The sequence below is a fragment of the Anoplopoma fimbria genome, chromosome 19 (assembly GCF_027596085.1).
Source record: "Anoplopoma fimbria isolate UVic2021 breed Golden Eagle Sablefish chromosome 19, Afim_UVic_2022, whole genome shotgun sequence".
In the NCBI taxonomy this organism is placed as follows: domain Eukaryota; kingdom Metazoa; phylum Chordata; class Actinopteri; order Perciformes; family Anoplopomatidae; genus Anoplopoma; species Anoplopoma fimbria.
This window is the reverse complement of record NC_072467.1, coordinates 9,872,928-9,895,335: the sequence shown is the minus strand read 5'-3', so window position 1 is coordinate 9,895,335 and position 22,408 is coordinate 9,872,928. Positions and strand designations below refer to the sequence as shown.

At 42.1% G+C, this 22,408-nt stretch overlaps 1 protein-coding gene across 1 annotated transcript; it reads left to right on the top strand.

The window, feature by feature from the left end:
* Positions 1 to 1,022: 1,022 nt before the first annotated feature.
* Positions 1,023 to 21,024, top strand: kcng4a (potassium voltage-gated channel, subfamily G, member 4a). The gene is made up of 3 exons (XM_054620415.1): positions 1,023 to 1,317; positions 1,398 to 2,039; positions 19,359 to 21,024. Exons 1-3 carry the CDS (start codon positions 1,210 to 1,212, stop codon positions 20,238 to 20,240), a joined length of 1,632 nt encoding a protein of 543 aa, XP_054476390.1. The 5' UTR covers positions 1,023 to 1,209; the 3' UTR covers positions 20,241 to 21,024.
* Positions 21,025 to 22,408: the final 1,384 nt, after the last annotated feature.

Here is a 22,408-nt window from a genome sequence, read left to right as displayed (position 1 = left end):
TGAGCCATTCTGGGCAACTGTAATACTTACTGTGCCAATAAGTTTCAGGGCAATTGTAATGCCAAGAAAAACATTTTGGACCCTGTATTTGAGTGTCTGTCGCTTTCGGATCGCTGCCCATCTACAACAGCCAATAACTCACTCAGAGTGTAAATAACACCCAGACCTGAGTGTTCTTTTCTACATGTTCCTTGAATTTTCTAATACACGTACTAATGTTAACCAGCCAGGCCATCCTTATTGGATGTTGATGTGAGTGTTAATTAATTTGCTCTCTGATCAAGTCCCTGCTGACCATACTGACGGGCCATTTATAGCTGCAGAGCTGATGTGTCTGTTTGTCTTGTTTATCACTGAAAGGAAGTAAAAGAGGAGGAATGAGCCTACAGCACTGCAGTATTTAGGCTCAATCAGTGTGCTCTCGGTCTCTTCTTTCTCACCTTTTTCTGTCTTTTCACACATCTCTTAACTAGTCTTTGCCCATTCTTTCTCTATTATGTGAAATCTGCCCTAATCTCAATTCACCCTAGCTCTTTTCTGACATATCTCCTTCTCTCTCAGTGCCTGCATGATGCCACCACGGCTCTAGGCCCTCCCTAATCCTGCTGCGGCGACACAGAGGATCTCCCTCAGTCCCAGGACACCCCCATGACTCATCCAGTTCATCCTCTGCAGCTTTCAGCCACCGATCAATCCTAACCCACTCTCTCTATTGGGGTATTCCTTTTTCAGACTCTCGCTTCAGACCCGGATTACCCTCTGATCTGATGGTGAATCCTGATACGCCAACTGAGTCTATCATGGACCTCTGACGAAGACGTCAAACCTCATCCTGCTTCAAATGTGTCAACAGGAATCCTGATACTCCTCATTTCTCTCCTTTTCTGGGTTTTCCCTCTGTTGGTTGGAAGCCAAAGCCATAGCTTGTCTGTCATTGAGAAAGAACTCCTTGTTATGAGGGGTTCTGAGGCCAAAAAGACTGAGAGCTACAGCAATTCTTCTGCTCAGCTTGTCTACAATAGACCTGGACTGTGGCAGGAAAGCTTTTCTCGTTTGCAAGATTTAACATAAGTTGTTGGAGGCTGAGATAGAGGACTGTTTTGTCCTGGAACTAAAAAGTTGAGCCTGGTGCAATCTGTAGGCTTTTTCTGCTTCCATAACTTGATCTGAGCTGCCCAGTGCGGAGCAGCGTGCTTTCCAAATGCTGCCATGCCCATCATCAGCAACGCCAACCATGACTTCAGCAATCTGTCCGTCAGCGATGACAGCAGTCTCGACCGCATCTTCACAGAGATCCCTGAGACCGAGACCATCAAGGTATGAATAAGATTGTCACTGAAATGAGAGAGATAAAGAATACGATAATCCATTGAATCCTTTCATTGTTCACTCTCCAGGGTGTGTACTACCAGAGGGCTCAGTTCATCCGTCGGCCAGAGGACCTGGTGTCCGTCGACCACGCCCTACTGGCGGTGATCAACGTTGGGGGAAACCGCTACACCTTCCCCTGGAGCACCCTGGAGCAGTTCCCCCTGACAAGACTCGGCCGCCTCTGTGGCTGCCGATCACCTGAGGACATCGCCAGGGTCTGCGACGACTATGACGAAGCCCACAAGGAGTTCTTTTTCGACCGCTCGCCATCCGCCTTCAGGGTCATACTTAACTTCCTGGCTGCAGGGAAACTGCGCCTGCTGCGGGAGATGTGCGTCCTCTCCCTACACGATGAGCTGACCTACTGGGGGGTGGAGATGACGTACATGGAGCGTTGCTGTAAGAGGAAGATGTACACACGAATCGAGGAGATGAACGAGCTGGAGCGGCGCGAGGAGGAGCGAAGGCAGAGAAACGCCATACAGCGTGTGCCGGTGGAGGAGACAAGGTACAAAAAGGTGATGAACTGGCTGAGAGATATGGTGGAGAATCCGCAGTCTGGCCTACCAGGGAAGATCTTTGCCTGCCTGTCTGTGATCATGGTTGCGGTGACTGTCATCAGCTTGTGTATCAGCACCATGCCAGACCTCAGAGAGGAGGAGGAGAGGGTAAGTGAACCAGTATGTTTGCATGTTTTGAATGTACTGTAAATGTCTGCAGCACAGGGCCCTGAGCCAAAGTCAAACTGATACTAAATAATCAATTATAATACTTAAACTTGAACAGGACTCATAAATTCAAGTTTTGTAGTAAGATGCCTAGAGCGACTGTCACCGAGATTTATCATGAGTTGTGTGAGTGATTACAGCTGTCTCTCCTCACAGTTCTTCCCCCCTCAAAGACACGGTCACCATCAAGTAACAGAGCTGCTCATAACTTAACATGACAAAGTGGATGCTCATTATCTCCAACAATAACTTTATTTCCTGGAAACTAACGCATCACCCTTGTGACATACTGTGGTATGTCAGTGTATGTCAATGAGAATCTTGTTTCTCTCATTTCAAATTCAGGCAGACATTTCTGTGATGCTGCATAGAGTCGGGCTTCAAAATGCTAAAATTTAAAACTCCCTGTCGTCACACCCTCTTAAATATATATGTGGGATGCTGCTGCTGTGTGTATCTGGGTGTGTGTGTGTGTGTGTGTGAATGTTTTGCATGTCCTGTGATCTGTGTCTACCCATAACAGCGTGGGATAATGAAGCCAGGGCTGCTCACTGAGGCCTGTCCAGTATCTGTCAGTAAACACCAGGGAATAATGAAATGGGCTTACTTTATCTCACACAAAAGACGTGCACACACAAAAGTGCACATCAGTAGACACACTCACAATCGCACAATTTTGTTCACGTAAAAGCACACAGACATGCATTGGCAGTCAAGTGCCAAAACACTCACACACAAAGTCACATGCACATACAATAGTACTGGACTCATCTACTGTAACCCATACGGCTTTCTCTGAATTTTGCACACATTTAGTCTTGAGTCTTTTGTGCCCTTCTAACTACATTCAAATCTTACTGCAGCATATCCTCTGTTAATTAACGGTAGTTTTTCTAATTACATATACGTTTTCACCCGTAGGCAAATATTGTATCCTTAAGTTTACCCATCTTATTCCAAGGTGCCTTTAAATAAAAAAAGGGCTGTTATGCAAAGACTGGTTGCTGCAAGAAAACTGTACACATCAGTTCAAAAGCTGTTGAGAAGTTGTCAACAGCTGCGCCCCTGTATTGATTTTGATATGAGCAGTCACAGGCAGCCAAAGGATCAAGTGCAAGAGGGTGTGATGCTGGAGAATTTAGGGAGGAGGAGGAGAGCGCCGCTTACAGAATGCTTGATGAGTTGAAAGGGCTGCCTGCCAGGAGGAGTCCAATAGTCAGTGACAGTCATAGGAACACAGATGGACGGGATTGGACAGAGTCCCTGGATCTGATTCATTGGGGGTTGTTAACCTGCATGACTGGGTGGTACCATATGATAGGACAAATCTGTAAGAACTAGCCTATAGATAAAACGGACAGTGGTGTCAGATGCTACCGTAGTTTTGTTTTCTATACACTGGAGCAGTGACAAGTTTCACCACAAAAGAACAAGATATACAGCAGAATACAGACATTCAGGCAGCAGAAGCAGAGACACAATACAATGTTGCTGAATGCAAAGAGATTGATGATGTGAAGTGTCACAATTGCATTTTAGATATTGACAGGAAAGTGGTCTTTCCTGCTTGTAAATCCCTCAGGTAAACAGAGTAGCAGTGATGGAGCTGTCCTCAGGGATCCAGTGCACTTGCACAAACTCCTCGAACACCCAACCTTCACACACATACACACACCATTCTTATTATTATTATATTCCTTCAACTACACAGACACAGACAATAAATACACATACTATACTATACAACTACACAGACAATAAATACACATACTATACAACTACACAGACACAGACAATAAATACACATACTATACAGCTACACAGACACAGACAATAAATACACATACTATACAACAAAATAAAGATAGAAGTAGAGAGCTGCTGCGACAGGCTGCCGACCTCTGGCGCCATTTTAGACATTTTATACTGTATTGATTCCTCCTGACAAGAGTGTTTCAGGAAAAAACTGAGTTTTGTGAAACTTTATACTGCTGTGTGTCTGTGTACAGCTGTTCAAATAGTTGTGTCGGACATCCCCATGCCTTGTGAGGACGTTGTGGGTTGTAAGGACAATTCAAGTGTGATTTATGCTTGCCGCATCCGAAAGGGTAGCGAGTGTCTGCAGGGCCAAAGTGACGTCACACCATCAGACACGGCCATACGCGGGGTGTTTCATGCGTCAGGGTTTCATGCGTCAGGGTTTCACCTGCTCGTTCACATCCAACATTTTCAAATTACGTGGATCGGCAGAGAAAATGGAGATTTTTCAGGAGCTTGAGAATGTAATTTTGCCACAGGGAGAAACCTGAAACAGAGTATAACGTTTCCTTGTCATGTTTCCACGTCAGCTCATGTTGGTGCTTGCGGAAAGTATAACGGGGGCTTTAGGTGTTTGTGTTTGTATGGTTGTGTTTGGCAACATTCCTTGTGAGGACATTGTGGGTTGTAAGGACATTTTAGGTTCTGTAATTCTTATTTGTATTGTATTGGATATTGGATGGCAGCTCCCTCCAAAAGTAAACAGTTCGATCTGCTATTTGCTCATGTTTTTCCCTCTGCATGCTCCTGACTTTCAAACTTGATTTGGGTGTTTGGCCACTGATATCCAAACACACTGTCCGGCTATAGCCTTCCCAGGCAGGAGCAGCAGATAAGCTGTCATCTTAATTCACATGGCCCTGCTGTTTGCCTCTGTCTCTGGTCTGCTTTGTGCTGGAGTGGGCCAAAATTCCTTCTACTCACCATTCCAGTCCACTCATTCATCCTGCTCTACTGCCTGCCTCGGTTTGGGAGGGTAGTGTTAAAGGAGTGATAGAATAAGTGGAAGATAAAGGAAGACAACAGAAACAGGATATGTCTGAGAGAGGTAGAGTAAAAAAGTACGCTTGAAAAAGGGAGAACAGATGAGATTGAAAATCTGCCCAGGAAAAAAGCAAGCGATAAACAGTGCTTAATTTCCCCCTCCTCCTGCTCCCCTCTGCCTATATCTATGTAATGTGTTTCTGCCTGTCCTCAGTTGATCCCCTCTATCAAACTGTATATCACTAAGAAGTAAATGCTTTGGGAGGGGCCTTTATCTCACGGCTCAGTTTCAAAACCCCTGATAATAACCAATCCGTCAATTCTCCATCCCCTGCTGTCGGTATGCATCTCTCCACTGAGTAAGAGCTCTACTCTTTATGTAAAATCTCTTTATATAATTCTGGAGCCACTGTTATTCCATCCGGCAGTGTACAGAAACAACATTTTGAGAGGAAGCACAACCTCTCCTGATGTGTTTCAGAAATGCTAATAGATTCATGAAATATTGATTTAAAATCAAGTAGGTAAAACAGTAGTGCCTTTTCAGACCCAGCTGATAAAGTTCACCTTCCTGATAAGTTTCTAGGGCTGTAGTCTTTTAAATGTAGTTTTTGATCATGATGGACATATGTGAACATTTGGACACTTGCAAGTCAAAATGTGAACAAAAAATTCTTCACACACAAATTGGAATGTGCCAACAGCATGATTTGGCCATGGAGACAAAATGCTGGCTTGAAGTTAAGAGTCCATCGATTAAAGAAAGTTTGGATTTGTTCATGCAGAACTGATGCTGTGATTATTGACAGCTTTATCACCAAGTGGAGAAACATTTGACCAAACAAAGCTTTGTTGGTGGGATTATGTATGGGAACGTCACCTTCCTGCATAGCTACTTAGCTACCCGGCTATATAGCGACAGAAATATAGCAACAAGGATGGATGAGATTAACACAGCAGTGCAGGTTGTTGTAAATCCACATACAGTGGTAGCATCTTTTCATATTTTTTAATAAATGTAAAAAACACTGCTCTTAGCAACTGCGAAAGAGATGTCTGCAAAAATAAATTTGCCAACCACTGCTTTTTCTTCAGGACAAAACTAAACCATCAACATGACAAATCAGTAGTTCATGAGACACATTTCCACTTTGATTACTGTCCTAACCCAGCACCGACTGCCGCAATCCCTGGCAGGATAGCAACAGTGTTTAGATTGGAAAGAGCAGGGTGTATGCAGCTTTTAAATCTCTCTGGAAAGCAGCAGGTCTCAACACACACTGATAACCTTCCTGAGTTTACATCTCATTGCTGTTCAAATGTCAAAAATCCACCAAAGACACTGCCTTTCTTCTTGCACATTTTTCTGAGTGAAACTTTTCAGCAAAGCAGCAACTTTCTCCTCATCCATCTTAATGCATTTTTTCACAGATACATCAAAGTGTTTTTTACTCTCAGCGAGTGTCGCTCAGACACTTTGCCCTTAATATTCTCACGGATGATGGAGTATTTTCAGACAGCCTCATCAGAATTGCTCTCCTTTTCCTAATTCAGTTGTATTCTGGCCCGGGGAGTAATTGAAGTGGCCGTTTTATGTCCTTAATGCCATACATTTACGGGGGATTTGGTGTTCAATAATTACGTCCCAGGGCATCAATCACAAGTATCTGGAGAAAGAGGGACAGAGAGAGTGATGGAGTGAGAGACAGCCAAGTAGCAGACTGCATGATTTAAGCCCCGGACTGTGGGTTTGAAATGTTTTCTGATTGACTATCCTCTTGTTCTCAAGCAGAGGCTTGTCAATAGTTGTATTGAACCATTGACACTGTCTGGACAAGTGATTATGGAGAGAGCAGGGTGTGTGATTTCTTACTCTATTAAGAGACAAAAAAGAAAAAGAAAGAGAGACAGAGTGAGACGGAGATAATGTGTCTTGGCGAAGATAAGGTGATTCTTCATGTACTAGAATGTAGGGAGGAAAGAGAGGAGTCTGCATTATTAAGGAGTGGAAGAAAACTAGAGAACACAGTAAGAGGGCAGGATGTAAACACTAAACCAGCTGTGAAGCATCCTTTCTCTCCACCCTGTAACCCATTTTTTCTCCCAGAGAATCTGCATCACCTCGGCACATGAGGAAGAGGGGACACACACAAAGAGAGCACACACACTCCCAGGACATGCACATATATTCTTGGCTTACGTTAGAACATAGTCATATTTGTTATAATTTAAAGAGTGCAGTCAATAAACAGAATCAATGTTGAATGACTATCAAGGAATTAATATACCAATTTAAAATAAAATCACTTCAACACATGTTGTAGCCTGCTGTTAAAAAAAAGATTAACATTAACATTTGTCTCTTGTGAAGAGCAAACTGTCAGACAAATTACAACAAAACAATGTTAGAAAAGGTCAGAGAGATCATAATTAAAGAAGAATGTTTTCAGATTTTATGCTCAGCAAAGGTTCGCTCTTCATCATGAAGACAAAAGCTTAATTTCTATGATCTTAACAAGCTGCAAAAACAACCTTTGTTGTGGTTAGATATTTTCATAATCCCACAGCATACCAGCTGCAGAGGCTTAAGAGGAAAAGAGGAGGTAAATTGCCCAAAGCGTAGCATAGACCATTTTACATTACAAATGCTAATGTCATTAAGATAAAGTCAGTGTAATCACACTGAGTCTGTTACACAACCTTACATTCTCGTCATGTTCAAACTAGACGCAGTGACAGAAAATAAATGTTACAGCCTTTAGCAACACTAAAGGTTAGTCATTCATAATATAGACTCCAAGCTTCTTTTAAGAATGGTAACTAAAATGTTTCCAGTGTGATTTTGTGTGCAGCGTAGTAAAATGTGATCTACCCATGTTAGGCCCGTAGGTCACTTACAGTCATGCTGTATAACTGTTTAATGAGAAGGGTAGCCCAGGGAGTTTTCTCCAGTATTCTGATTAGGCACATTACAAATGAAAAAGAACATATTTTGCTATGATAGCTCTGCTAGTCATATCTCGAAATCCAGAAACAGACAGAGTTTGTTCTCTTATCTGTCTTTTTGCACCAATGTCCAGCTCCATTGAGAATCATTTTTAAAAGATCAAAGTGTTGGCTGTGATAAAATCTCAGAAGAGTTTCTGCTTATGCGTGTACGCCTCCTGCTTCTGAACTGTGCAGAATTGCATTATGTGAATCAACAAAGCCAGTTTCCAAATTTATTGTCTCTGAGGGAGAGATTTGATTCGGTATCCAACATTTGTGACCGCCTGGACATGAAAGCATGAATGAACACTGCAGCTAAAAGCAACACAGCCAACATTCTGATGTGTTAAAAGAAAAATACAATTGTGAGCTCTTTCTTGGCGTAATACAATTGTATAACGCTAGTTTATGTATTGTACTCTTCCCAGCACAGAAGTCTATTTAAGGTAATTTAATTCCATACCTGAGATGTGAAACAACTAACATAAGGCTTAAAGTGACTCATACTCTGTGTGTGTGTGTTTGTACTCTCTTTGTGTTCTTTGTCTTTCTATACACAGAGTTTGCTTGTTACACCTGCTGAGCCGAAAAGACAAAGGGCCGTCATCAATCATGAGCCTCGTTCTAGTGTGTAACAACAGGGGCACAACATTTAGAATTAATTAAGAACCCATTCCTCATGTGCCACATTTTTACCTCCCCCTCATAATTTAAACCTCCATTAAATAAACACAAACAGAGCATAAATTGGTGTCCGAGTCTGTAAACTTTGTTGGCTCAGCAGGGTGGGACTGATGCTGGCAGTCAGTCAGAGCGGCTATAAGTCAAATAAAAGTAAATAAGACTTTAGGCATGCCGGGGGCTGGATGGAGAGTATAAAGGGAGAGGAAAGAGAAGGAGAAACAAAAATAAAGCAGATGCAGAAAAGAGGAGAGGGATGGTAAACCAATTGGATGCAATTGGGGCATTCATAATTTCTCACACACATACATAGTCAAAGGGAGCTGACCTAGCTAAAGATGACCTTATCATCAGAACTGAGATAATGTGAAATAAATGATTCAAGGCGATAAAGAACAAAAGAAAGCAGTGTCCCACAACTTTCAAATTCTGCTCAGGTTTCAACTGTATAGCAGAGGTATCATCCTAATAACCTTCAGACCACAAGAGGATATGTGAATATACGTATAATTAACCTATGCTAATAAGGAAACGCTATCTAAGCAGTTACGTGTGTGAATGTACGTGCACTAATAATTAACATGCACGTGCATTTCCTATGTATTTATGTCTGCGGGCTGTTGGACCGTATCAGTGTGGAGCAGATTCCATTCCTATTGCAGCCTATCTGGTTATGAGCTGTATTCCCTCTGTCTGATGTGTTGCGTGGCTGCCAAGTGGGATTATGGGAGAGAACAGCAAAGTATGAGGTGTTTATCCTGTCCTTGCCAGGGTGGAATTGTGCAGCCTGACATTGCAAAGAGGAGTACAGCACAATAGAGAAGGCTCTCTTACATCTGGATGTTTTAGTGCTGGAGATTGTTGAAAGATTGCTGTTGACAGTTAATGTTACAATGGAATAGTGATTTCACAGAGGACTATTTGCTATTTCAGTTGCTTGACAAATTAACTATGAATTTTTAAACAAAATGATCTTGTCCAGATACTCACGTTTTTTCATTATTAAAAGTTATTTTATGCTTTCTCATGTGTTGATCTTAACATTGTAATTATATTTTAAAAACAGATATTTATCAAGGACAGAGTGCCATAAATTTCAGGCACCCTTCAAAATAGTGCAGTACTGCCAAAATGAGAGAAGATGGTCATATACATGGTCTACAAAAAGTATGCCCTACTAAGGACCGAAGGCTTAAGCCTGCTGAATCTGTGCCTGATTGGTGAGGCCCTAATAAGACTACACCAGACCAAAATCACAGTAATGGTGTGTTTTTCAACAAGCCAAGTCGTAAATTCCAATACTAATGGTAAATTCAAGTGTGATAACACACCTTATAAAGTAAATAACAATCATGAACTTTGAAAAATAACCAGGTTTCCTGATTTACCAGATGAAGACAAACACCCACATGCCGATAAAACAGCTGGACTGTGGGAAGGGATGCATGGTTGCTGTCCTCCAAATGTTCTGCAAAGGAAGACTGCAGAGTCTTGGCGAGGCATTTGGATTTTGTCAAGTTTGTTGAACCATTGTTTTCTTTTAGAGCGCAAACATTGAGAAAAAGATGTCTTCTGAACTGGGAAACATACCTAGTCAATCATGTCCATGTAACTTCACATACTTCATTCAAGTAACATATTAGTTCCATGTACTGTCTCATAATTTTCTGCAAGCTATTTCTCTTCTGTGTTTCTTGATATTTCTCTATCAAGACTCCTGGTCCATGCAGCAGGACTTGTGTCACCCAAAGTTTGTGCGGCTTTTGTATATCCCCCTTATCGCAGCAATTCCTTTGGAATTTAATTGATATCATCACAAAACGCTGACGCAGCTGGGCATTTTGACGTGCAGAAAGAAATGTTGCAGAAAAGCACCAGACAACCATGAAAACAACAAAAGGACTCTCTTTATATACACTCAGACAAAAGGAGCTGATTAACAATGAACCACAGGAGTGCAGGACAGGAGGGCACTCTGAGGACACCTATTGGACAGGTGAAGAATGACAGGCAGGGACATCAGAAACATTATGGAAAGAGAAGAACTGGGGGCAGAGGAGGATGATGAGAAAAAACAGCTGAGGCTTATTCAGTAGTCAAAACACACAAATAAAACACACAAAAACACACCAGCACTATGCCCGCACTGATCAAAATTGTACCCTTCACACTGCCGCTCCACCCTGTTATCAAACGCACCCTTTGCAACGTGCCTCTGCATTCCTAAATGCATTCTGCAGAGCCAACAGCAGATGTGTGTGTATGTTTGTGTATCTTTTTAATCAAAGCTTAAGAAATGCTTACTGATGCAATGAATTGACTCGACCCTTTCCCTGTTGTAACAGATTAAAAATAAACAAAACACGTATTTTTTTTACTTGCAAAGAATTGTGATAGTAAAAGTATTTGGCCCATTTGCTGTTTGTGTGTGTGTACTCAAGTCTCTTTTGCGAGCACTTTGCTGATGCACCTCTGACATCTTGAATTTTGATGAGACACTAAATGCTTAAGAAGACTGGATGAGAAACCAGCACAATAAAAATAGCTTTTACAGCAATTTGTAGAGAAAACTGTAGGCTTTATTTGAATTGTACTGTAAGTGTGTGTCTGTAGTTTGTGAATGTGTGTGGATGTTCATCTATGCACTATTTTGTTCAATCCCATTTTTGACTTTTTAACGATGCAAACCCTTCATTGTCATCCTATATAGGATGAAACAATCCTGGAAGAGAGACCGTAACAAACTGGAAAGTGCGCGTGTGTGTGTGTATGTATGTGTGTGTATGTGTGCAGCATCCTGACAGACATAGAATAGAGACTTATTAGGTGTGAAGGGAACCCTATGCTTCAGATGTCAGCTCATCTTTTCCTCATCAACTGATCTTGTAATCCCTTTCTCCTGTATCCTTCTACATTGCTTAGCCACCTACTCTTCCTCCATCTATTGTCATCTTTCCTCTGTTCTATCTATCCATCCTCCTTACCATTCTTCTGCCATTTTTCTCCATTAGGGTGTTTGTGCATGGACAAGCTGTTGGTCTTTGTCAGTGATTGGGACACTCTGCAGCCTGTAAAGGAGCCTCATATGGAGATGAAACTGTTTCACACTATGGTCAGAGTATGGAGTGTCACTAGAGTCAGTGGACAGTGTGTATTGAGAGACTGGCTGGCTGTTTGTTGCTCTTAAATCATAATACATATCAAGGATTCTTGCAAATAAATGGGTGCAAATCATGCATGATATATAAGAAGTAGACATATTAAACCAAACGTCATCCATTGGTTTGTAGAAAGCAGATTTGAAGCCTCGAGTTTCGCTTTTAGGCTGTCACCATCGTTGTTTTTGGTTGTGGCCAGAAGAATAACTTAAAACTAGCCAATTGAGACAATAAACTCATGTTTACAATGTTTACTGAGGTAACAAAACATAGCAGGGTTATTTTCTCAACTTTAATAAAAATCTAAGTTCTTTTTGCAACCAGAGGAGTCGCCCCCTGCTGGCAATGAGAATGAATGCATTGTGCGACTTTATTGTTAGAATACTTTATAATAAAGCTGAAGGCTTTAACATGCACAATGTGTGCATTTGTGCATACATGCTGCTATCAGGTTACAGGAGACCAGCCTGATGATTGATTAAGGTGTCACATGATACAACCCCTTTAATAACCCCATGACTAGTGGACACGGTGCTTGATGTGCAGTATTTCAGTAAAGGCCTGTGGTGGGGCGTTCAATCACACCCCCTCTTTCTGCTTTCCATTCTGTCTCAGTCTTTGCCATCCGCCCATTTCCTCCTTCTTTCTCATCTTCTTTCTAGAAGCTTTGAAAGTAAGTGCAAGGTCAGTACAGCAGCATTGAAAAATGTAGTTCAGTGGTGCAAAGTATGTTCAAGGTCTGCTTCAAGGTAAAGCTGATTGATGGGCAGAGTCTTTCCTTTTGTTCCCTTTTTCTGCCCAAACCCGTGGATTTGGGAGGATCATCATGGGAGGCTTTTATACTTGATTGCGAGAGTAGAGAGAGCTGTGGAGTTAGAGACATGCTGTGACAGAGGCAGAGAATGAAATTAAAAGTTAGAATAAAACACCATGAGAACTTCTAAGGACAATAACCACATTTTAAACACACTACAGTTTATAGTCACACAGTGTTTAGAAAAGCACACATCGACATGTCTCTATTTCCTTTATGGAACAGTGTGACAGCTGCATATAGAGTTGTCCTAATTACCTAAGGATAGTGAAATGTGGAGCTTCATGTGATCCAGAAGTAGAAAAAAAACACATTCATAATGCAGTGCTATAGAAGCTTTCTCTTGTCTAACAACAAAAGCAACACATTTACACTTCAAACCAGTGGTTCACAGAGTGACCTTGCTGTGGAAGCATCCGTCAGCTGTCTTAGTGCACAGTGTTGGTTCACTTGCAGAGGGTAGTTGGGAGGCTGTAAACAAGAATGTAAAACAAAAGCTTAAAACTTAATTCACCCTGCACTGTACCCCTCCTATCTCTGCTTCTGTGTAAAGGCATCAGAGCTACCATGGAGCACACACTGTCACTAAATGCATTACCTGAATAAATATTCTCAAATTCTTGTAAAATCGAATAAAGTGTTTGCCAGGGAAGCTGATGAAGGGTCTATAATATGTGATTGAAGGATATATACAGGATGTCAAACTGATTAAGCAGCAAAAAACTGTTTAAAAAGATAGAGCCTAACATCAGCCTGAAAATGTAGAAAGTCTGAAACGATTGTATGAGAATCTATGGAGCTATGGAGTTGGATATGTCTCACACCCTGGTCAGAGCTGACATGTGCTATTCTATGATTTCCCAGTGTACGTGCAAGGAACTTGGCGAAGGGTCAATTTGGGCTTCCAAAATAGCAAGATGGGACAAGTTTACCTTCAGGCCTTTCTGCCAGAAAGAGTTATTTTTATTGCATCCGTGTATGCATTCCCACACACACTCATAAAAAACCTCACAAACACTTGACCACTATGGCAACATGAAACATAAACTGCTGAGATGATGCCTAATGATGCTCCATGATGATCCATAAGTGTCGACAAGAGCTCATAAACCATGAAACTGAAAACAGTCAAACAACAAACCCTCATTATTGAAAAAGAAAGTCTACTGACTGCTGATGATGATGCCTCCCACAAGAGTCTGCAATACATGGTTGATGAGTTTGGCCATGTTAGTAAATCTACCACACACCCTTTTAGCCAATTGGCATGAACATACACCAACACCCTTCACATCCACACAGTTGACCTTGATGCCAAATGTCAGCCTCCTAGGTGGAAAACTTTGGTCTCCAAAAGGTGGGGAAATTTTTGTGGACCAACCAACAGACTGAGCTAGATCTGCTAGTCACAAAAGACCCTTGCCTCAAGTATTTATGGCAATTAGCTAACCATTGTGAAAAGTTGACAAAGCTTTGCAAGATCTACTTTCCGTTTACGTGTGCGTGAGTAGTCCTTTATGGTCTCCCTTGGTTACCATTTTATAATATTTTGTGTGGGCTTGATGTTTCCTCTACAGAAAGGCATGTACTTCAATTGATTGTAGACTGATCGCCTTCCTCTCTGTGGAATTCTGTGGCAGTGTTTTTTTGTCACGCGGTCACATTACATTACATTACATTACAGTCATTTAGCAGACGCTTTTATCCAAAGCGACTTACAGTCAGTAGTATATTACATATCATTCACCCATTCACACACTGATGACAGGCTACCATGCAAGGTGCCACCATCAGACTCTAACTAACATTCATGCAACATCCAGTCCACACCGATGGCAAGCCTTCGGGAGCAACTTGGGGTTAAGTGTCTTGCCCAAGGACACATCGACTGCCGAAGCCGGGTATCGAACCACCGACCCTCTGATTGGAGAACTACCTTACTCTCCGCCCGGTCACAATGCCCTATGGCATTATTTCACCATTGCGACGCTCTTTGTCTTAATTTGACATTGAGGTGTGTTTATACGGAGAGTAATGTGAAACACTAGACAGCTGCTGGGCTGAACAGTGTCTGTGTTGAAATGAGCTGTCACACACTTTGGTTCCAGTGAGAGTTGTACAGAGGAGATAAGGTCAGGGAGATAGTGGGAATTTGGGGAGGTTTTGTGTGTTGAGTGTGTGTATCTGTGTGTAGAAGTGGAAAGCTGTAACAAATGGCCTCTCAAACAGAGGCTGGGAACGGTGTGACAAAGCCCCGATGTCAGCAAAAGAGACAGGAAGAGCAGTGAGGAAGGGAATAAATGAGAGGTGGAGAGTGCACGTGAGAGACATAACATGTAAGCTGTGGGGAGAAAGTGTCTGAGCGATTGATACAGGTCAGACAGGTAGGCAACCAGAGATCTCAGCAGGAACGGACATCAGACAGAGAAAACATGAGGACAGCAGGTAAGATTAAGTACATGTTTAGTTAGAGATTTATTGAAGTGGTAATCTCAGGGGGAGAGCCTTTAAACTATCGAATGTGTATTTTCCTTTTGTAAATGTACTCAGTTTGAGGAGTAAATATCCCCTAGTCAGTCCTTCAGATTCTCTGGAGAAATCATGGACTGTTCAGCTGAAGCCATTGTTGATCCCAGTTTATACCCACTTCGCACTGTGGACACCAGAATTATCAGTTGACTCCTTGACTTTACTTTTAGCAGTTTTTAGCTCATTTGTTCTACGTTTATAAATCTTGTCCAAGTGCAGCAGCTATTTTGAATGAAAAAGTCTTGGTAAACCCACTGGATATTACCCGACCCTCACCAAAGGGCAGACAGATAAAGTCAGCGATTAGCAGCTAAACAGTCAGATGATTCCATCTGGAGTCGGTGGATGCCAAAACTAAAAAAGAATTTAAAGGACAGTGAACACGAGTGGATTTACATTAATATGTTGGCTGACCAGTCACTCCACTCCTAAGGAATGCAAATGTTGCTTTGTGTCTACTGAATCTGTAAATATGCAAATGAATTAAGTGAAAACATGTCAGATGCTGTGTGTTTTTGTCAGGCTGTTTATAATTTGCAATCATTCAGAGCATATGGACTCTATTTCTAAGTGTTCATTTTTGAATAAGTATGCTGAAATAGTTTGAATTGGTTCTGATTCATGAAGAATTTTGTTGTAGCGGCACAAAACATACCTAAAATTTTGAAAAACATTTGGTGCAATTAGGATGATGGCAAAGCTAAAATTTAGCACTGACAGAAATCTGCTTTATTTTCAAGTTTTTTACATTTGATTTACAGCAACTAGACAATTTAATCACTTAGTTAGGATTACTAAAAACACAATGACACTGGTCTCGAACACCATGTACCCATGCTGATGGGGTTACATTGTAGTTACTTGGAAGTCCGCTGCGTCTTATACAGACGCTAAAGGGTGCCCTAGGGCCGTAACAAAGCCTCAGTAGTTGAAGTCTTGGGACGGAGAATGGGCTGTGTTCCCACACCACCCTGCCAAACTGTGGATTGCCCTAACTGTGTTGTCAGAGTAGATGATGAACAACATCTTAGAATCTGAGCTACTGCAGTCGTCTGTGTACAGTTCAGGGTGGTGAGATGACATAACCTTGTGGTTTCCCAGTGTGGCCGTAGTGGCATTGCATTTAACTGTCCGGTGTTTGTCTGTGAGCAAGGATATGATGACAGGTGTTGTGTGGAGGTGAACATTTATCTGAAGGAGATTATGTTGCATTAGTTGAGGTTGCACAATGTTAGATATTATACAACCATACTGACAAAATATTTAGACTCCTCCAGATGTGTGTAGGTGCGGTGCAGTAGAGCCAGCACTGCATCATCCACAACTCTCTGCTGCTTATTGGCAAACTGGAGTGGGTCTGTGAGCCCACAAACCACCATAGCTGGGGTAGAACCTGGGTGAAACACTTTGTTGATGTTAGTAAGTTCATTTGACAAGATGTAAGTGGTCAGGTCCTCTTTCGCCTGTGTGAAGCTGTGCTTCCTAACCTGCAGTAAAAGCTGCTCAGGCTTTCTGCAAACTCCACCAATTCATCTAATCGCGTAGGATGGGTATCTGTTATTTGGGAGGCCAGCTAGTGTTTTAACACCTTTATCCATGGTTCTGCCCTCATGGAATAGCCTGTATACCCTTCTCCTTATAGACACTTTTGAGCTCTTTTATTTCTTTACTTAGCCTTGCTTGAATGAGTTTGGCCTCAGTCCTGTTGCCAGAGGTGAAGGTTATTTTCTTCAAGTTGTGTTTTCTTTTTTTTTTATCAGATTCTTTGTATCTAAGGTTTTTTCTTCGTAAAGACCTAACCATTCTTTTTTGGGGGGGAATAATAGTTTCACAAAAAACTCCACACATTACTCTGGTCTGGTAGGATGGTTATTTGGGAGGCCAGCTTGTGTTTCAACAGCTTTTTATCCATGGCTCTGCCCTCCTGGAGGACCCTCTCTACCTTCTCCTTAAAGACACTTTTGGACAGTGTGTGTTGCATTCAGTATTGATGTCAGTTGCCTCCTCCAGACTGGTCCCATCTTTGAGCGTTTTCCATTGCAATCATAGCAGACTTGCAACGTTTTTCTAGCCACCTTATCTCATGCCTAACCTGCTTTTTGATGACCCCATCCCATTGTAATGATGTACTGTAGGTGGGGACTATGTGGATGAAGTTGTGATCAGCTGTATTTAGGGAGGGTTTCTTGTATGCTCCGGTTTTCACATTGCCATAGCTGAGGTCGATGGCACATGTTATATATTGCTCATATGTACCTTGTTGAGTCTGCAACTATTAAAAGCATGCACTATCAGAGCAGGGGATTCTGGGGAGTCAGACTGCCTCCGCTGTCTGAGTGATGTTGCAAGAGGATGGGATGTAAAAAATGACAATCCAGCGGGCCAAATTCATGGATTAGAAATGTAACTCTATGTTAACAGTATGTAGTTTCAATGTAGAGTTGGAACAAGGGGTTTAACAGCTCACAACTGTACTGATTTGGTTTACTCTCACCGCTCTCATCAACCCTGTTTCCATATGCAGCAGGCAGATGTTTAAAGCAAAAAAAGTGTTCTATCTGCTCTACCTGCTAAGCAGCAAATGGCAAACTGACAAAGTAAGCTAGCTGGTGACTGCATGACGTACTAAGCATATAAAGAGCCAGAGATTTCCCTCGGGAGTTGATGGAGAGCAAAACAGTTCTGAAAGCCGGGTCATTATTGGACTTGCATTCATCAGATGGTCAAAACCACAACTCCAGAAATGTCTGTCTGTGTAAATACGCTACTGCTAGCATTTTTGCCATATCAGCTTTATAAGGTGGCAATGCTGTTTACAGCTTGTACTACTTGATCCGTGGGTATGAAGTTAAAGGCTAAGAGTCACACTGGGAGGAGAATCAGTGAGAAAGACAGAGAGGACATGAGTGATAAATGAGAGCCTGAGGAATGGGACTTGTGTGTGAAGGATGCATCATGCATAGAGGAACAGTGAAGGGATATGTGTTTCACTTAGAGGAACTCTGAAGGAATGAAGGAATTAAAGCAGAAAGAGGCTGGTGTGTGAGGCGAACAGAGAATGAAGGATGAGAGGGAGGGAGTCCGGAGAGGGTAATGGACGAGGAAACAGAATGAGTGATGAGAAGGTGGAGACAGAGGCAGGAAGAGAACAGAAAGGGTGGCAGAGAGAGAATAGATGGGTAAGAGGGAAGGAAAGTAGATTAGACACACAGTGGCAGAGAGATAAATGAACGCAAAAGTGAGATGAGAAAAGTAGAGAAAATGGGTAAGGTTAATAGGCTGAGGGAGCACACAAACAATGTCCATCTTATTACTATATATAAAGTCACGTGGTTTCATATTTAGTGTGAAAATAAGTAAATAATTCTGATCTAGTTTTACTTTTTTTTTTACTAATTTATGATCACTCAAGAAAAAAAACACAAGTTTTTGCAATCTTGATCTGTTTGAGTAACACTATACAAGTTGTGATGACGAGAAAGTATTTTAACATCTCTTGTAATATTTTCTATTCTAGCTACTTCTGTCACTTTTTGTGTGTACAAATGAGCGCAACACCATCAATGCCTTTGAAGAGAAACTTTAGGGAAAGCCCCAACTTCAAATGACGCCATTTTGAAAAGCTATGAACACCTTTGGCTTCAGATGGTGTCAGACGACCAGCAATTTTTTTAAGCATACCCATTCCTCCAATTACTTTGGCATGCCTTCAATAAAAAAAATATCTGTATATTGTTGAAAATACACACATTAAAGGGATTAAATTAGCCATCTCAGAAATTCCTTTATTTGTGGTGAAATTGTGATTTCCCCACTTAATTTAAAATGTGAATTTTTGAGATGATTGTTAGATGAAATGCATCTTAAAGCATTCTCTATTCTTCTGTAGTAGTTCCTGAGACAAGTAAAATTATATCTTCATCTGGTATGAAAAAAGACACAATAACGCTTTGCTTTTCCTTGATACTGTAGTTAGAGGGCATGCAAACTTGATTGCTTTCTGTCACATTAATCTTTGAAACCTGCCCTAATAAAATAATTGATTGATTGTGTCACCGTATTATCTATCAATGCTGCTGCAGAAGATTTAGCATAATGAGTGACTGGAGCTCATGATTTTTGAATGATTTCCGAGGGTGATTATCTGACCTCAGGATTTTTGTCTTCTCTCCATCTCATCCCATCTGTCTTGCTCCCTGTCAAACTTCTGCTCCTCTCATTCTCGATCTCTCCGGAACTCATTTCTCCCTTGCTCCCCCCACCCCTCGCCTTCCCTCTCTACCTCAGGGTGAGTGTTCATCTAAGTGCCAGAACATGTTCATCATAGAGACAGTGTGTGTGGCCTGGTTCTCTCTGGAGTTCCTCCTGCGGTTCATTCAGGCCAGCAGCAAGCTGGAATTCCTCCGGGGGCCGCTCAACATCATCGACGCCATGGCCATCCTTCCATACTATGTCTCCCTGGTGGTGTCCGAGGACGACCCATCCCTGGATCACGAGAAGTCAGGAGGAGGTAAGGGCTACTTGGACAAGCTGGGCCTGGTGCTGAGGATTCTGCGGGCGCTGAGGATTCTCTATGTGATGCGGCTGGCTCGCCACTCTCTAGGCCTGCAGACGCTGGGGCTGACGGTCAGGCGCAGCACCCGGGAGTTTGGCCTCCTCTTGCTTTTTCTCTGCGTGGCTGTCACCCTCTTCTCCCCACTGGTCCACTTGGCTGAAAGTGAGCTCACTGGCACCCATGACTTCAGCAGCATCCCGGCTTCCTACTGGTGGGCCATTATCTCCATGACGACCGTGGGCTACGGCGACATGGTTCCCAGGTCCATTCCAGGACAGGTTGTAGCGCTGAGCAGCATCCTCAGCGGGATCCTCATCATGGCCTTCCCTGCTACCTCCATCTTCCACATGTTCTCCCGCTCCTACCAAGAGCTCAAGATGGAGCACGACCGGTTGTTCAAAGAGGAGTGCGCGGCGGCTGCTGCAGCTGCTGCTGCCTCTGGGGAATTGCAGGAGGCCGGAGGTGAAGGAGTTGGGGAGAACTCAGCTCCGACTGGGCTGGGATTACGTCGAGACAAGGAGAGTGTGCATTCACTGGAGTCTCTTGCTCTGTTAGGGAAAGGTGGCGAAGCAGCAGGAAATAACAACCACAGCCTGCCACCAGCAGCTTTCTGAACAGTACTGATCACAGTACCAATCCAAAACTTACAAGAAGATATGATTCCACTCTGTGTTGCACACAATAAGTACTGCAAATGACTATTGCTCCAAAAGCCTCACCTTCCATAAGGTTGTGAAGGCATCTGTGTTGCACTGGATTAAACTGACAGCATTTATTTTGCTCTGCTGAGAATAAGTGTGCACACTGTAGACTGCACAGAAATGGAAAGACTTTAAACCCTTTAAATTGGACGGTCCAGTTTGTCTGACCAGACAGCCTCCGCAGCAATATTAGTAACCAGCTGCTTCCATAAACATGCAATATTCAATCCAAAGTTGCTTTTCCTTCCACTGTGAACATACTTATAAGCCCAATTGCAACTTTTAGTTTTATTCTACTTTTCAATATATTGCCTAAAGTATGACCTGGAAATTTGTCTCATACTGAAAACTCTTTTTTTCTGTCATAAATTCAAAGAAGTGCTCCCTTTTAGTTTATTTTTCAGAAGCTTAAAGCCATGTTCGAAAAGAAATATAAACAGATGGCCCATATATGAACCATCTCTATCTCTCTCGTATATGTTTGAATGCTTGGACTCAAAGAAGCTCTTCCATAAACTCAAGGTAAACTGTGTGAAAATACTGCAGTAGTTATGGTCCAGAGTGTTTTTTGTTATTTTTTAATCAGATGACAATGAAGTGAGAGGATGGAGAGAGAGAGAGAAGGAGTATTTGTGTTGGAGAGAGAGGGTGTGTGAGTGAAAGACCATGAGCACTAACAACCATGATGTGTACTTTGCAACGCTCCAAATAAAAGCTCTCCTAGTAAACTGAGAGAAATCCATTTTCTGGGCTGCAGTTTTTTGGTTTGTTCTGGGTATGACAGAACTAATTCCTTGGCGAGCCAGGATGCTCAATCAGAGTCCTGCCACTGAATATTTCTGAGATAAGAAGAAGCAGAAACAGCTGTCCGAGCCAAATGCACAGATAACAGATGACAATCCCCTCTTACATCACTTCCTTGTATTCATGTGCACAGATACACCACTCTGTCAGAGTGCCATGTCTCTCTACAAATCTTTGCAATGGAAGCTCTGCTTAACATTACATCTTCAGGTCTGGGATAAAAACAATCCTCTCATCCTCTCAATCCAGGGGTGGACTCCAAAACGGATGGGGTCATGCACCTTTTTCTGAGAAGAGTGGTCAGACGATTGGGGTCCAAGAAGGATGTGGATGCACGCAGGGGACATGCCAGATGTGGATTTAATCTAGATTAAAGTTGGGATTAAAAGACCCACAAGCAAAACGGTTGCCGCTTAAAATTTTACTTTATCCAGTTGCTTTCAATTTGATTTTGAGTTTTTTTCCTCCCCAGAATCCAAGGGATTCCAGTGCAATCAGGTTCGGCATATTGTGGTATCTCTATCCCATATGGCGTCTCATTTTATAGCTTAAGTGAGATTTATAGGTACAATGGAATTTGTAATTGAAGCTGCTGCAGTAACATATGGCACACAGTATATCCGTCTGAATCAGGCAATCTAACTTTGCATGATGAGATATGATGGATTACAGAGACTAAGGCTATTATCCATCTGTACAATTCACGGCTTAAGAGACATCAATATCATAAACAACAGTATATGCATGATGTTTCGCAGGACCGATCATAACTCACATGGATCACAACTCTAAAAACAGTTATTGGGGTAATGCGTTCTCATGAGAGCTATAAAGATGCACATCAGGTAATGAAGTGTTTTTTTAGGTGTTCGGATTACTTAATCAGGTTTATTGATGAAACTCCACATGGGAAAGGGTCAGTCTCACTAGTCCTTGCTCATGCTGATGTAAAATAAAGTGAACCCCCAAAAACATCACTTTTTTGTCATTAACTGAAGTGGCCCAAAGAATAACTTATTATATGAGATTTTTAGAACTCCCTCAAGGACATTTTTTCTTTTAATGTCAAAATGTAGGAGGCACAGCAGGGGGAAGCAGCTTCAAAAATATCTCCACTAGCACCTCCAAAGCTCACACATTATTTGACATTATTATGCCTGTAATTGTCATGAGCAACTTTATCCATACTTCCACTATTTCTGGTTTTGAATTAGAATTGACAAAATAAAGTATATGTCAATTAAGATATCTCAATTATCATTATAGTCATTAAAGAC